Source organism: Artemia franciscana, chromosome 18, assembly GCF_032884065.1.
Source record: "Artemia franciscana chromosome 18, ASM3288406v1, whole genome shotgun sequence".
NCBI classification, from domain to species: domain Eukaryota; kingdom Metazoa; phylum Arthropoda; class Branchiopoda; order Anostraca; family Artemiidae; genus Artemia; species Artemia franciscana.
Window position 1 is genome coordinate 36,869,761 of NC_088880.1, and position 15,242 is coordinate 36,885,002.

Below are 15,242 nucleotides of genomic sequence, written 5' to 3' on the forward strand. Positions count from 1 at the left end.
TCCAGGTTCTGAGAGATGATAAAGAAAAGTTGAAGATTGGATATACGAAAATTGTACTTAAGCATGAAAAAAAATTCACGCCAAGTTTTGCTAAAATGTTTTCCATTTACTGTGACTATTCTGTCTTATTTTTAAGTGGTTTGTTTTCATTAATGAGTAAGAAAGTTTTGTGCCAAATCTATATTGCTTATTTTAGATATAATTTTTGCCGTACTTGCCCCCTTCATATCGTAATACACATATAATTGGGAATAATGGTGCTACCGACATTGTTCAATCGTTTGAATTGCTTAGTGATAATTTAACAAGACACGCCTTTGTGTCCCTAGGCTCCAACCACAGTATTATATGTGTCTGGTTTTATCTTCGATTAATATTTACGTTGTCTATGTCTCTCTTAATTGGTTTTTTTTCTTTCTAATGTATTTTACTCCGATTGTTTTGTTTAAAAGTGGATTATGAATAAATTATTATTAGCATAAAAGTGATTTATCCACAAACATCAAAGGTGTCATTGAAACTCTGTTCACCGGTATTAAATTTGGAGATAAGAATTCAATTGATGGCAATGTCTACTGATATCCTATTGGCTCTATTCGTCTGTTTATACACACCTTTAATGATCTACAGGATACAATCATTAAGAATTTGAGTGAGTTAATTATTATTAGAGATTTTAACATAAATTTGATTTATACGAAGTCTTCTGTATCTTCAAGTATCTTTAGATTTTCTCTCGTCTATGATTGCCGCAGTTACTTTATCTTTTATATATATCCCATCTTACATTAAAGAAAGATCAGCGTCCTTGATTGACAATATCTTCTGTACGCCTACTTTGATCCAAAAAATGTGTTTTTAAGTGACGCTTCTCATCATTTTCCGGTTCATTCTTGCTACTGCTACTGTTTGTTACCTAAAAAAAAAAAATTATTTTGAAATAATTGGGGAATTTTTGTAAGCTTTGGTGAAAATCTATAGGCTTTTTCGAGTTAGATACAGAGATAAATTGTCAAGGAAGTTTTTTTCGGTCCATCTAATGATCTTGGTGTTGTTACTAAAAAAAAGTTTTGTATGAAACAAAAGTGGAACAAGGCCAATTGGCTTTAATATACTTTTACCCTAATAGCTCTGTTGTCTTGTGTCATGATCCCTTTAATCTACTGTGCTTGGTTGTTTTTTTGCTACAAGCAAGAGTGCGACTGATTGCTTAGTACATCTGCTTAGTTGAGTGAATGAAACAAGCTGAAAATATGGCTGTCTCCCTTGTCCGGGTTAACCCTTGTTCGGGTTAAACTTAAAGCTCAAAACCTTATTTTGAAAGAAGACATTGGTCTTAAGGCCGTAAAATCGCTCTAATCTCTGACTTCACATCTGCATCACATGTGGGCGGCCCTTGCAAGGCTAAGTGTTTGATACAAAAGGTAAGAAAAATGCGGAGTTCCCTATAAGTGCATTAAAATGGAAGGAAGTCATTTTTACGTCTAGATTTGATTCATTAGGAACCAGTGATGTTATCTCAGATTCGTCTTAGCTTAGGTATTATATAAAAAATTGTAGTAAAACTGAGTAAAGTTTTCATTATAATTTTTGGCACTTAGTTTCTGCACTGCTAAGTTTTGCAGCACCATGCTATTCCTGTATAGTTATTTGTATACTTAAACTTTAGTTTAATCGACCGATTTTGGTGGGATTTGTGCACACCATTTACGTTGTGATTGTCCAGTGCTAGTCATTCAGCTCCAGTTACTTTTTCAGTTCTGTATGTGTTTGTCAATCGTGTCTGATTTCTTCCATCTAATGATCTTGGTGTTGTTACTAAAAAAAAGTTTTGTATGAAACAAAAGTGGAACAAGGCCAATTGGCTTTAATATACTTTTACCCTAATAGCTCTGTTGTCTTGTGTCATGATCCCTTTAATCTACTGTGCTTGGTTGTTTTTTTTGCTACAAGCAAGAGTGCGACTGATTGCTTAGTACATCTGCTTAGTTGAGTGAATGAAACAAGCTGAAAATATGGCTGTCTCCCTTGTCCAGGTTAACCCTTGTTCGGGTTAAACTTAAAGCTCAAAACCTGATTTGGAAAGAAGACATTGGTCTTAAGGCCGTAAAATCGCAATAAATCTCTGACTTCACATCTGCATCACATGTGGGTGGCCCTTGCAAGGCTAAGTGTTTGATACAAAAGGTAAGAAAAATGCGGAGTTCCCTATAAGTGCATTAGAATGGAAGGAAGTCATTTTTACGTCTAGATTTGATTCATTAGGAACCAGTGATGTTATCTCAGATTCGTCTTAGCTTAGGTATTATATAAAAAATTGTAGTAAAACTGAGTAAAGTTTTCATTATAATTTTTAGCACTTAGTTTCTGCACTGCTAAGTTTTGCAGCACCATGCTATTCCTGTATAGTTATTTGTATACTTAAACTTTAGTTAAAATCGACCGATTTTGGTGGGATTTGTGCACGCCATTTACGTTGTGATTGTTCAGCACTGGTCATTCAGCTCCAGTTACTTTTTCAGTTTTCAGTGTTGACTCACCTAACTGGCGGCTTTGTAGGACCCTCTTCTGCATAGTTTTGAGATTGTCTGTCCTATCCATGTTCTTTTCTTAAATAGACGCTATTGAAGGAACAAGCAAGCATATTTTAGCTGTAGATGCTACTGAAAGACAAAAGTAGTTGAACTGTACAATGGAGTTGAGCCCGAAAATATATGAAGACGATTTGGACATTAATACACTGTTCAATCAGCTTTTATCATAAATTATTGGTTAATAGCCAACCCCCAATGGAATATACTGAATGACACGCCAACTTAATTAAATGGTTAATTAACCATTTAAAACTGTATGTTTCTTGGTGGCCTTCAACTTGATTTAAATTGCCGGAATGGTCAACTAAAATATCTTGGGGGCTTATAAAATCACTTTGGTTACAATTTTTGACTCTTTTTATTGGCTTAAATAAATACGAGTCAACTGTGGTGGCTGTTCCATTTTCGCCTTGATTTAGTGGCTTATCAGCTAAGCCAAAATAGTTGATTTGCATTTATTTATTACCGATAGGCAATGTCCAATTTAGTCTCTCTTTTTTCTCTTATATAAAATATAATCACCTTGGTGCTATTAGAATAAGGAAACAAGTTTGTTGAAGATTATTATTTTACTTTGAAAAAAAGAAATCATCATAATAATTTTAAAAAAGAAAAAAAAAAGATACCAACAGCACCCGGTGTTCCCAGGCGGTCACCCATCCAAGTACTGACCGGGCCCGACGTTGTGTGACTTCCAGGATCTGACGAGACTGGGTACTTTCAACGTGATATGGCCGTTGGCTGAAAGATTTTGTAACAAAATCATTGTTGACTCACAAACTGAAAAGAAACAAAATGCCTACGTGAAGCAAGGTTTTTAGAAGAGAAAAATATTTAAAGAACGAATCAAAATATGTTTATTAATTGTTTTTTTTTGGTAAAGTTCTAGTTAAGTGACTTCTTGCTATCTCGGAAAGGGGTTAGGTTAGGAAAATGAAACTTTTGGGGATGGGTCTACAGGCTAAAGCATATCCCGGGAAGGTATTTTAAAGTACTCACCTCCACTCCTTCTCCCTGTAGAGAACCTTGAAATTTGCCTACATGACAGGTATCACGACAGGTATTTGTAACAAAACCTATTGAAATTTTGACAAAACAATATTTTACCTTAATTTTCAGTTACCTGTTGCTTTTTCTCTGCCTTTAGTTCTGAAAATGCAATTCCTGTTATTTGAGTAGAATTCTTAGCCATATCAATGTTTGTTTTTTTTTCAAAATTTAGTAAATGTATTTGAATATCTTTAAAACCTTATAAATTGGGACTGAGCAAAGTTGTGAAGCTGAAAACAATTTTGTTGTACTTCATTCAAGCAGAACATCTATTTTGCAAGGTTTTACTTTTATAACACACATATTTTTAAAGGTCATCAAAGGTCAGGGCCCTCTAGAGGGAGAAGGAGTGGAGGTAAGTACTTCAAAATATCTTCCCAGGACATACTTTAGCCTGTAGACCCATCCCTGAAAGTTTCATTTTCCTAACCCAACCCCTTTCCAAGATAGCAAGAAGTCACTTAACTAGAATTTTACCTTTTTTGGTAAATTTTTTTTTTTTTGTTTTTTTAAAGAAAACCTTTTTTCATTCTGAAACAAAACAACAAGCCCCCCAAAATGTTTCTACCTTTGATGACTACCCTATGGCTTCCTAGGCCAGTTTATATTAGTCGAATTAGAGGCTCTTTGAATTGGCTCTTGGTTATTTTTATAAAAAAAAAAACAGTTCCTCGATTTTTGTGTATGATTTATTGGTTTCTTAGGTGAAAATGAGCTTCCTTTCCTACAGTAAATTCCTATGCTTTTGTAAGAAGATCAATGTGAAAGCAAACTTTTTTGCTTGTAACAAAAGGGCAATCTTCAAATATATATTTAGATTCTGTTGGGGTATAATTTGAGGATTTTCAAGGAAAATGTTCCCCCTGCCTCCAGTAAATTCTTATGCTTTCTTACTAAATAAATGTGAAAGTTTCCCTTTTCACATTCAGTATCCTAAATTTAATAGCTTTGTCCTTCCCAGGTGGTCACATGCTATAGAGCGATTCAATTAATTTGTAGCCCTTAAAAGGGCTGTTGGTTAATTTGGGGTAGGCCCTGAAGCTAAAGTTAGATTCATTTAAGCCTTTGCCGGTTTTTCAGTCTTCTTTGGTAGAAGGACTGCTTGAATATTGGGCAAAACACCTCCTTGGGCAATGGTGACCCCCGACAGAAGCTTGTTCAGTTCTTCATCATTTCTAATGGCAAGCTGAAGGTGACGAGGAATAATACGAGTTTTTTGTTATCTCGTGCAGCATTACCAGCAAGCTCAAGGACCTCGGCAGCCAAATACTCCATCACCGCTGCAAGGTAAACGGGTGCGCCTGCACCAACTCGTTCCGCATAGTTGCCTTTTCTCAGAAGACGGTGAAACCTTCCCACTGGGAATTGGAGACCTGCCCTGTTTGAACGGGACTTTGCCTTTCCCTTCACTTTTCCTCTTCCTGACATGGTTTCTAGGTTACAAAATTCACTAAGACTCTTTAATCCACCAACAAATTGAAAATGATGCCTGTTTTTGAATGCGCAAACATTTTATACTCCAGCGAGCGAACTGAGTTCCTCTGAGAAAAGAATTGTGCGCGAACTGTAGTTGGTATATAAATGGGTCGAGTTTTGTAAACGCTTTTCATTTGATTATTGAATCTTATTAAAGAATCTTTCTGCAATGGCTCCAAAAACTTCAAGAAAAGCGGCAAAGAAAGCTGGTAAGGCGCAAAAAAACATCAGCAAAACTGATAAGAAAAGGAAACGAAAGAGGAAGGAAAGCTACGCCATTTACATTTACAAAGTTCTTAAGCAAGTGCATCCCGACACTGGTGTTTCTAGCAAGGCAATGAGCATCATGAATAGCTTTGTCAACGATATCTTTGAAAGGATTGCTGCGGAAGCCTCTCGTCTAGCTCACTACAACAAGAGGTCCACCATCACTAGCAGAGAGGTTCAAACTGCTGTGAGGCTGCTCCTACCTGGAGAACTTGCCAAGCATGCTGTTAGTGAAGGCACTAAAGCTGTAACAAAATACACAAGCTCCAAATAAGAGGGGATTTTCCCTGTCTATTAGCACCCAATTAGCCGGGCCCTCCCAAACAGCCCTTTTAAGGGCTACCACCTTATTTTAAATGCTCTGCTCTCAAATTGTTTTTATTGTTCCTGGCTTTGATTTGCGAAATCTCAGGTCAACAAGAAGCCATACTAAACCCTAATACGAAAGAAAAAAACGAGAGCCCTATTTCATAGACAACGCTCAATTTGCTTGTTGTATAGAAAGTAATATCTATCAACGAATAGTTAAAGAGTGTAGAAAATGGGGCCTCGGTCTTTTTCATGACGTTCCATCAAAAACATTTTTATAGGCAGGCTTGTAGGCCCCATTGGGAGCTATTCATTTTTTATTTTTTTTGGCTATTTTTGGATTTATTAGGCTGGCGTAAATTGGCATTTTGCGTGCTTCCTTTTCATTAAATGTTTTGGATCAACGGCCCTTGAATCATGCATTTTTTGTCACGGAACACTAGCCTGTTTAACGTTATTTCGCGTGTTTGTTTAAACCATCTAGTGGCCCTTAAAAGGGCCGTTGGTTAAGACGCAATTGCGTAGAAATTAGGGTACTTAGGCTCTCTCGCCACGGATACGACGAGCAAGTTGAATATCTTTTGGCATGATGGTCACCCTCTTGGCGTGAATGGCACACAAGTTGGTATCCTCAAAAAGTCTAACTAGATACGCCTCGCTGGCTTCTTGTAGGGCCATCACAGCCGAACTCTGAAACCTCAAGTCAGTTTTAAAATCCTGAGCAATCTCTCGCACAAGTCTCTGGAAGGGCAATTTCCTTATTAAGAGTTCGGTACTCTTTTGATAACGACGAATCTCTCTCAGGGCTACGGTTCCGGGCCTGTATCTGTGTGTTTTTTTTTACCCCACCAGTAGCAGGAGCCAACTTACGTGCAGCCTTGGTCGCAAGCTGCTTTCTAGGTGCTTTCCCACCCGTTGATTTTCTCGCAGTTTGTTTTGTCCTAGCCATGTTGATAGATTGCCTCTCTTGAAAAGAATGAACAAAAGATCAGATGCCTAGTGGCTATATTTATATGGAGCGCCAGCCGCGCGATAGAGGAACAATTTGTGAGGAAAGACTTTAGCAATATATAATAAACGGACTTTCAAGAAAATTCGTTAGTTTGTCAAAAACTTTACAGCTGCTTGCTACGGTATTAAACTAAATATGACAGGAAGAGGAAAAGGAGGAAAGGGGCTTGGAAAAGGAGGCGCAAAGCGTCATCGCAAAATTCTTCGTGACAATATCCAGGGTATCACGAAGCCAGCAATCAGAAGACTGGCTCGCCGTGGTGGTGTAAAACGTATATCCGGCCTAATTTACGAGGAAACCAGAGGTGTTCTCAAAGTTTTTCTAGAAAATGTTATTCGCGATGCTGTCACCTACACAGAACATGCTAAGAGAAAGACTGTCACTGCAATGGATGTAGTCTACGCACTGAAGCGTCAAGGTCGTACATTGTACGGCTTTGGTGGTTAATGGTTTCTAAATGCATTTTGAACTGTCCCCCTACCCAACGGCCTTTTTAAAGGCCAACAAATCTTTAAACACTTTCTAGGCCAGGTTCTATGAGCCTTTTCCATATTGTGCATTTTAAAATGTCGGTAAATACCTTTTTTTTTGTCTCAGGTGCAATATCTGATTCGAATTATGAAAGCAAATTACCATTGCTATTTTACTGTATTTAACTTTTCCTTGCATATTTGAATAAAGTTGTTTATTATTATCATGGAATGATTCAAAGAAATAGTTGTTGCTATTCAACTGCACAATCCTATTCTGTCATGTTTGAATGAAGATAGTAGGAACGGAGGAAAATATGTTCCTACTCTTACTAAATTGCCGTTGGATCTTACAATTTGGACAAAAGTATTGCATTAATTATTTGCAGTTAATAAACAAGTATGAAAAGCCGGCAACATTTTAGATAGCAAATGAATTTCCTTGTAAACTGACTGAGAATGAAGCCCAAAATCATGAGTTTCAAACTATAACAAAAGGCATCCGACTGACTTTAATTTAGAGATCGGAAAATAAGAGCAAATGGACTTTTAGCTGGTATTCACCGTTGAAATATATTGCATTTCAATTTTAAGCATTGAACATATTAGTTTGTTCCAACACTGCTTTTGGTCTTTTGAAATACGAGACGCCATAAACCTATAAAAATGATTTTTATCTGTGATTATATAGTAGTTATTTGTGATTATATTTTATTTGTGATCATATAGCAACAATTCGTTTTGCGTTTTTAATTTTTGCAAAAACTTTTTGTCATTTGTGTTTTGACATTTTTTTTTTTTTTTTTTTTCATATTTATTTATGATTTCTATTGTTTGTTTTTGAGCAAAACTTGAAAATACACTGTAGAAAGAGACATTTCTCGGGTTTAAAATAATTCCTTTTTGAGTGGAATGTATATTAAACTTTCAGTTAGCCTATGATCGAAACAAATAAAAGCGCTTTGCATCAACTTTGCCTCCACCCGCATGTCAAAGACATTACAATGATAATTTTTTTTTTTAATATAATGCTAAAACAAAGTAAAATTTATTTTTATTAGAATACAAATTTGACACAAAAGCCTCAAAATTTCAATACCTTTGGCTTTTTGAAATACACGACTATAAGTAACAAAAGCCTTTGTTTCAAGAAAAGAAATAAAAAAATACATCCGAATTCCTTTGACTGTTCTATTGTTGAAAACTGTCGTTCTAAAGGAATTCTGATTAAAAAGCATGAGAAAAAGAAATTGAGAGACGCTTGTTTTTAGAAGCCTCCTTGTCCACTTCATATCCTCCCTGTACTACCATCAGTAGATATTTAGACATCAAAATCTAAAAGGCAGACAATTTTTACTTACTTATTCATACAAAATCTAATGATTGTAAATATGTCAATTTTTTTTCACAATTAGGCTAATTTGTGATTTCTATTGTTCGATATTAAGCAAACTCCTGAATATACTGTAGAAAGGGACATTTCTTAGGTTACAAATCGTATCGTTTCAAGTGTTATGTACTATTGAACTTTTATGTAGGCTGTGATAAAAATAAATAAAAACGGTTCACTTCCACTTCCAACCCTCCGCATCTCGGAAACCTTACAATGTTATTCTTGTCTTTGCAACTATAATATTAGAATAAAATGAAATTTATTTTCATTAAAATACGACTTTGACACTTTAAGCCTCAAATTTAGGTGTCGTTTCTTATTGCTTTATCTTCTGTGTTTTTAGTTGGAGTTTCGGAATTAATTTGAATACGATTTTGCAAACACACAGGCATCTATATTACATTTTCTGAAAGTTCTTGTACTGGATTTTAGTAATAAAAAATAAAAAGTGGACATTGAGGATATGAATTCCTAGCAAAAAGGTGTTTATTGAGATTGAACACTAGTTTTGACGGATTTCCACTATTCTCTGCCCGTTTGCTGGCAAATTAGCACGGATATAGCGGTGAAAAAAATGTCTACTTGTAGAAAAATGACCTGTCTATTCTTTAGTATAGGTTTCATTCCTCAAAAGCTTACCTCCTAGTCAAAAATTTGAATAAAGCCATTCCAAACAAACACAAGCACGGCCGAAATTCCTTAGCTCGTGCAGAGAGAATAATGTTAACCCGGGTACGGCGGTTTCCAAAGTACAATGGTAAAACTTTAAAAATAAGCATGTATTCGACAGTTAGTCGCGGTCGCGCTAGTGATAAGAGAGAAGCTGATATAAATTGGAAATGTCTGAAGTTGAAGCTGAAGTGGCACCAACAACTGTAGAATCCCAGAGCAGCATGGCTTCACCAGCCAAGAAGGAAAAGAAAGCAAAGGCTCCGAAACCAGCTAAGGTTGCAAAACCTAAAGGGGATAAAAAGGCCAAGGCACCAGCAAACCACCCAAAATACACGGAAATGATCACCAAATCCATTGCTGACCTGAAAGAATGCGGGGGATCTAGCCGTCAGGCCATTCTCAAATACATAATGGCCAATTTCCAGGTTGGCAATGATGCCAAAATTGTGAATATGCATCTTAGACAGGCTTTGAAGCGTTGCCTTGCAAATGGAATTGTTGTAAATCCCAAAGGTACTGGCGTAACTGGTTCTTTCAAGCTTGCAAAGCCTATCAAGGCCGAAAGCCCCAAGGCTGGAAAGCCTGCCAAGCCCATAGCTAAGAAAACCTCAGTCAAGAAAACAGCCAAACCCACTGCAGTTAAAAAGTCAACTTCAGCCAAAAAGGCTACCAAGCCAAAGGCTGGTAACAAGAAACCTGTAAAGGCTTTCAAGAAACCCACTGTTGCCAAAAAAGCAGTAGCAGCAAAGAAGTCGACACCTAAGAAGGGGTCATCAGTCAAGAAAGCTCCCGCCGCCAAGAAAGTGGCATCTAAAAAGTCAGTAGCTAAGAAACCAGCTAAAAAGTAAATGTGTGCAATCATCCTACAGTATCAAACAGCCATTTTCAGGGCTATCAAAGCAAATGCTCGAAACTCTGTTCAGAAAGTTATAATGCCTATTAATTTCACATTTTGACTGTCTACTTTTGCCTATACATCGCTATAGCCGAATGATTAGAGCGGCGCCTTCAAATCGTTGGAGCAGAGGATCCATTCCCGACTAGGCTGATACAATGATGACTAATATAATTACATAAGGGAAAACTAATAACGGAATAAAAATAATTATACAACTGAAAAGGATATAATTAAATTCTGTTTTCGCTTAAGACAATAGAACTTCTTTTTTTTTTTTTTTTTTTTTTTTTTTTTTTTTTTTTTTTTTTTTTGAACAGATTCATGAAGGAAGCGTAAATCATTCCGACTTGGCATATAAATAATAGTACTTTTTTTCAGGAGAATACCACAATTATAAATATTGTTGCCTAATTTCTTTTTTCAAATTCCGACACTAAAGAAAAGGTTTGATTTCAAAAAGTTCAGCCTGTTTTTTGTTTGTATTGTTTTCTCTTTTAACAATACAACACATCAATCGGCGCAATCTTTGCAAAAGCAAAAAAGGAGAAACACAGATTACCTAGAAATAGACTTGCTAGCTTTTGAGCAGAAATTGTTCGCCCAGGTAGAGCGGTTCCCTGAATATAGGCTAAAATTCTTTGATTAAAGTCAGTCGTTTGCGCTGCACTCTTGAAGGAGCATGTACAATGTGTGTCATTGTATGCTACTGAAAGACAAAGATAGTTGAACTCTACAATGGAATCTAGGCTGAAAACATTTGAAGGGACTTTGGACATAGACCAATCAAAGACTAACTTTAAAGTTAGTCTTTAAGACAGTTGATTAGGCGGCGCTATTGAAGGAACAAGTAGACTTTTGCTGTAGAAGCTATTGAAAGACCAATGCAACTTGAACTGTACAATGGAGTTGGGTCCGACAACATATGAAGAGGATTTGGACATGGACAAATCAAAGACTAACTTTAAAGTAAGTCTTTGATTTATGTCAGCTGTTTACGCGGCGCTATTGAAGGAACAAGCAAGCAGATTTTAGCTGTAGATGCTACTGAAAGACAAAAGTAGTTGAACTGTACAATGGAGTTGAGCCCGAAAATATATGAAGACGATTTGGACATAAATACACTGTTCAATCAGCTTTTATCATAAATTATTGGTTAATAGCCAACCCCCAATGGAATATACTGAATGACACGCCAACTTAATTAAATGGTTAATTAACCATTTAAAACTGTATGTTTCTTGGTGGCCTTCAACTTGATTTAAATTGCCGGAATGGTCAACTAAAATATCTTGGGGGCTTATAAAATCACTTTGGTTACAATTTTTGACTCTTTTTATTGGCTTAAATAAATACGAGTCAACTGTGGTGGCTGTTCCATTTTCGCCTTGATTTAGTGGCTTATCAGCTAAGCCAAAATAGTTGATTTGCATTTATTTATTACCGATAGGAAATGTCCAATTTAGTCTCTCTTTTTTCTCTTTTATAAAATATAATCACCTTGGTGCTATTAGAATAAGGAAACAAGTTTGTTAAAGATTATTATTTTACTTTGAAAAAAAGAAATCATCATAATAATTTTAAAAAAGAAAAAAAAAGATGCCTCAGCACCCGGTGTTCCCAGGCGGTCACCCATCCAAGTACTGACCGGGCCCGACGTTGTGTGACTTCCAGGATCTGACGAGACTGGCTACTTTCAACGTGGTATGGCCGTTGGCTGAAAGATTTTGTAACAAAATGACTGTTGACTCACAAACTGAAAAGAAACAAAATGCCTACGTGAAGCAAGGTTTTTAAGAAGAGAAAAATTTTTAAAGAACGAATCAAAATATGTTTATTAATTGTTTTTTTGGTAAAGTTCTAGTTAAGTGACTTCTTGCTATCTTGGAAAGGGGTTAGGTTAGGAAAATGAAACTTTTGGGGATGGGTCTACAGGCTAAACCATATCCCGGGAAGGTATTTTAAAGTACTCACCTCCACTCCTTCTCCCTGTAGAGAGCCTTGAAATTTGCCTACATGACAGGTCTATACCTATTGAAATTTTGACAAAACAACATTTTACCTTAATTTTCAGTTACCTGTTGCTTTTTCTCTGCCTTTAGTTCTGAAAATGCAATTCCTGTTATTTGAGTAGAATTCTTAGCCATATCAATGTTTGTTTTTTTTCAAAATTTAGTAGATGTATTTGAATATCTTTAAAACCTTATAAATTGGGATTGAGCAAAGTTTTACTTTTACGGAGGGGGAATACCTTTAATGACGTCACCGTCATAACAAAAATGACGACAACTAACTTCTTGAGGTCAGTCAACACACAAACATGACGTCACCCGACAGACCCAGACACACACAGACAACTTATTTATATATATATATATATATATATATATCTATATATATAAAAATAAGTTGTCTGTGTGTGGATCTGTGGATGGATCAGGTGACGTCATGTTTCGGCTGACGTCATGAAATTAGTTGCCATCATTTTTGATTTGAAGGTGACGTCATTCAAATTATATAAGACATATGTTCGCCGTCATGTTTCGGCTGACGTCATGAAATTAGTTGCCATCATTTTTGCTTTGAAGGCGTGACGTCATTCAAGTTATATAAGACGTATGTTCGCGTAGAATTCTATTAATGCTTAAGTTTATAATGACTGATGAAGATGCTCAAAGAGTCTATGCCAAAAAACTTGCTGCTGATAGAGAAAGTCAGAAAAGAAAGCGTGCCGAGGAACTACCAGAGCAACGCGAAAGCAGACTTGCTGCACAAAGCAATATCCTCGACTTTTAGTACCCAAAACAATTACTGGCAATGATGGTTACCCACAATATAGAAGAAGATCTACTGAAGATGGCGGTAAAACAGCAATAATAAAGAAGCGTAACGGTACCACCATCGAAGTAGATAACCAGTGGGTTGTTCCATATTCCCCTTTATTATCAAAAACATTTAATGCACACATAAACGTTGAATACTGTAACTCCGTAAAGGCAATCAAATAGATATGTAAATACGTCAACAAAGGCAGTGACATGGCAGTTTTTGGCTTGCAGTCCGAAATCAAAGATTTCGATGAAATCGTAGAATATCAGGCTGGAAGATACATAAGCAGTAATGAAGCTGTTTGGCGAATTCTTTCATTTCCGATACATGAACGTAGTCCAGCTGTTGTTCACTTAGCGGTACATTTACAGAATGGTCAACGTGTTTATTTCACGGAAACCAACGTGCAACAAAGAGTCCTGAATCCACCGGATACAACATTAACAGCTTTTTTTTCGCTTTGCAAAAATGATTCTTTTGCGAAAAAACTGCTGTATACTGAAGTGCCTTCGTATTACACGTGGAATACTAAAAATAAAGTATTTGAACGTCGAAAACAGGGTAAGTCAGTCGACGGCCAACCTACCATCTTCAAAGATACCACGATAGGAAGACTCTACACCGTTCACCCCAATCAACATGAATGCTTCTTTCTACGCCTGCTTTTGGTGAATGTACCCGGTCCGACATCCTTTGAGTATTTGAGGACTGTAGATGGTACTATACATGACACTTACCGTAGTGCATGCCAAGCTCTGAATTTATTGGAGAATAACCAACATTTGGATAACTGCATCAATGACGCGTGCGAAACGTCAACCCCAAGTCAAATTCGTGCATTGTTTGGCATCATTTTAACAACTTGCTCTCCATCAGCTCCTACAGATTTACGGGAAAAATATAAGTCAAAAATGTCCGAAGATATACTTCATCGAAAACAGTTAGAGACGTCAGACATGACTTTTGATTTTACACCAGAAATTTATAACTACACTTTAGTTGTTATAGAAGATTTTTGCATAAGTATGGCAAACAAACCTCTTCAGGGTTTGGGAATGCCTTCACCTAACCGTATCGCTGCTGTTTCGACATGTGTAGAATTGGATCGTGAACAAAGTTACAGTACGAGTGATCTATTGTCGTATGTACAAAATAACATTTCCAAGTTAACGTCGGAACAAAAAGACATTTATGATACGATAATGCATTGTGTCGATAACAACGTTGGAGAAATTTTCTTTTTGGATGCGCCAGGAGGTACTGGTAAAACGTTTGTGATAAAACTGATTCTGGCATCAATTCGATCTAAAAATGATATAGCGTTGGCAATTGCGTCGTCCGGAATAGCCGCAACATTGCTGCCTGGTGGAAGAACTGCTCATTCCGCTTTGAAATTGCCTCTGAACTTGCATTCTACAGAAACTCCAACGTGCAATATTTCCAAATCATCTGGGATGGGTAAAGTATTGCAGCAATGCAAACTTATTATTTGGGATGAGTGCACAATGGCACACAAAAAATCGCTCGAGGCTCTGGATCAATGCTTGAAAGATTTGCGAGGGAAGTCGAAACCCTTTCGCAGCACCTTAATATTGCTTGCGGGAGATTTCAGGCAAACATTACCTATAATACCTAGATCAACTCCTGCAGACGAAATGAATGCTTGCCTGAAAAATTCTAATTTATGGGCACACGTAAAAACATTAAAATTAACTACAAATATGCGTGTCCGATTGCAAAACGATGACTCTGGTCAAACATTAAATGAAGCGGTTAATTATCCATCTGAATTTTTAAATTCCATAGATCTTTCAGGGTTTCCACCACACGTGCTACAACTAAAAATAGGCGTACCAATAATATTGTTACGTAACATAAACCCACCAAAGCTTTGCAATGGCACTCGACTTGCCGTAAAAAAAAAACAATGGAAAACCTAATAGAGGCCACAATCCTGACAGGGCCTTTTGAGGGTGAGGCTGTTCTTATTCCTCGCATTCCCATGATTCCAACAGATCTGCCTTTTCAATTTAAAAGATTGCAATTCCCAATTCGATTAGCATTTGCATTCACCATTAACAAAGCTCAAGGTCAATCATTAGAAAAATGTGGTATTGATCTTAATACTGATTGTTTTTCCCATGGACAATTGTACGTTGCATGTTCGAGGGTCGGTAAACCTGACAATCTATTTATATGCAGCGAGAATTGGACAGCGAAGAATGTTGTATATTCGCAAGTTTTACGCAGTTAATTTGTATTTCGGAACCAAATG

The 15,242-nt window shown here is 36.6% G+C and overlaps 3 protein-coding genes and 2 pseudogenes across 3 annotated transcripts; 3 read left to right on the forward strand and 2 right to left on the reverse strand.

The window, feature by feature from the left end:
* Nucleotides 1–3,217: 3,217 nt before the first annotated feature.
* Nucleotides 3,218–3,336, reverse strand: LOC136039010 (5S ribosomal RNA; annotated as a pseudogene).
* Nucleotides 3,337–5,289: 1,953 nt separating this feature from the next.
* On the forward strand, nt 5,290–5,661 carry LOC136038444 (histone H2B-like). Its single transcript, XM_065721519.1, has one exon. The coding sequence runs from the start codon at nt 5,290–5,292 to the stop codon at nt 5,659–5,661; it is 372 nt and encodes a 123-aa protein (XP_065577591.1).
* A 1,176-nt stretch (nt 5,662–6,837) lies between these two features.
* On the forward strand, nt 6,838–7,177 carry LOC136038461 (histone H4-like). Its single transcript, XM_065721528.1, has one exon. It carries the CDS (start codon nt 6,844–6,846, stop codon nt 7,153–7,155), a length of 312 nt encoding a protein of 103 aa, XP_065577600.1. The 5' UTR covers nt 6,838–6,843; the 3' UTR covers nt 7,156–7,177.
* A 2,233-nt stretch (nt 7,178–9,410) lies between these two features.
* On the forward strand, nt 9,411–10,091 carry LOC136038445 (histone H1-delta-like). Its single transcript, XM_065721520.1, has one exon. It carries the CDS (start codon nt 9,411–9,413, stop codon nt 10,089–10,091), a length of 681 nt encoding a protein of 226 aa, XP_065577592.1.
* Nucleotides 10,092–11,738: 1,647 nt separating this feature from the next.
* On the reverse strand, nt 11,739–11,856 carry LOC136039015 (5S ribosomal RNA; annotated as a pseudogene).
* Nucleotides 11,857–15,242: the final 3,386 nt, after the last annotated feature.

What these genes read in the sequence shown, in the direction of transcription:
- LOC136038444 (XM_065721519.1), top strand. Translation starts at nt 5,290, where the DNA reads ATGGCTCCAAAAACTTCAAGAAAAGCGGCAAAGAAAGCTGGTAAGGCG.
- LOC136038461 (XM_065721528.1), top strand. Translation starts at nt 6,844, where the DNA reads ATGACAGGAAGAGGAAAAGGAGGAAAGGGGCTTGGAAAAGGAGGCGCA.
- LOC136038445 (XM_065721520.1), top strand. Translation starts at nt 9,411, where the DNA reads ATGTCTGAAGTTGAAGCTGAAGTGGCACCAACAACTGTAGAATCCCAG.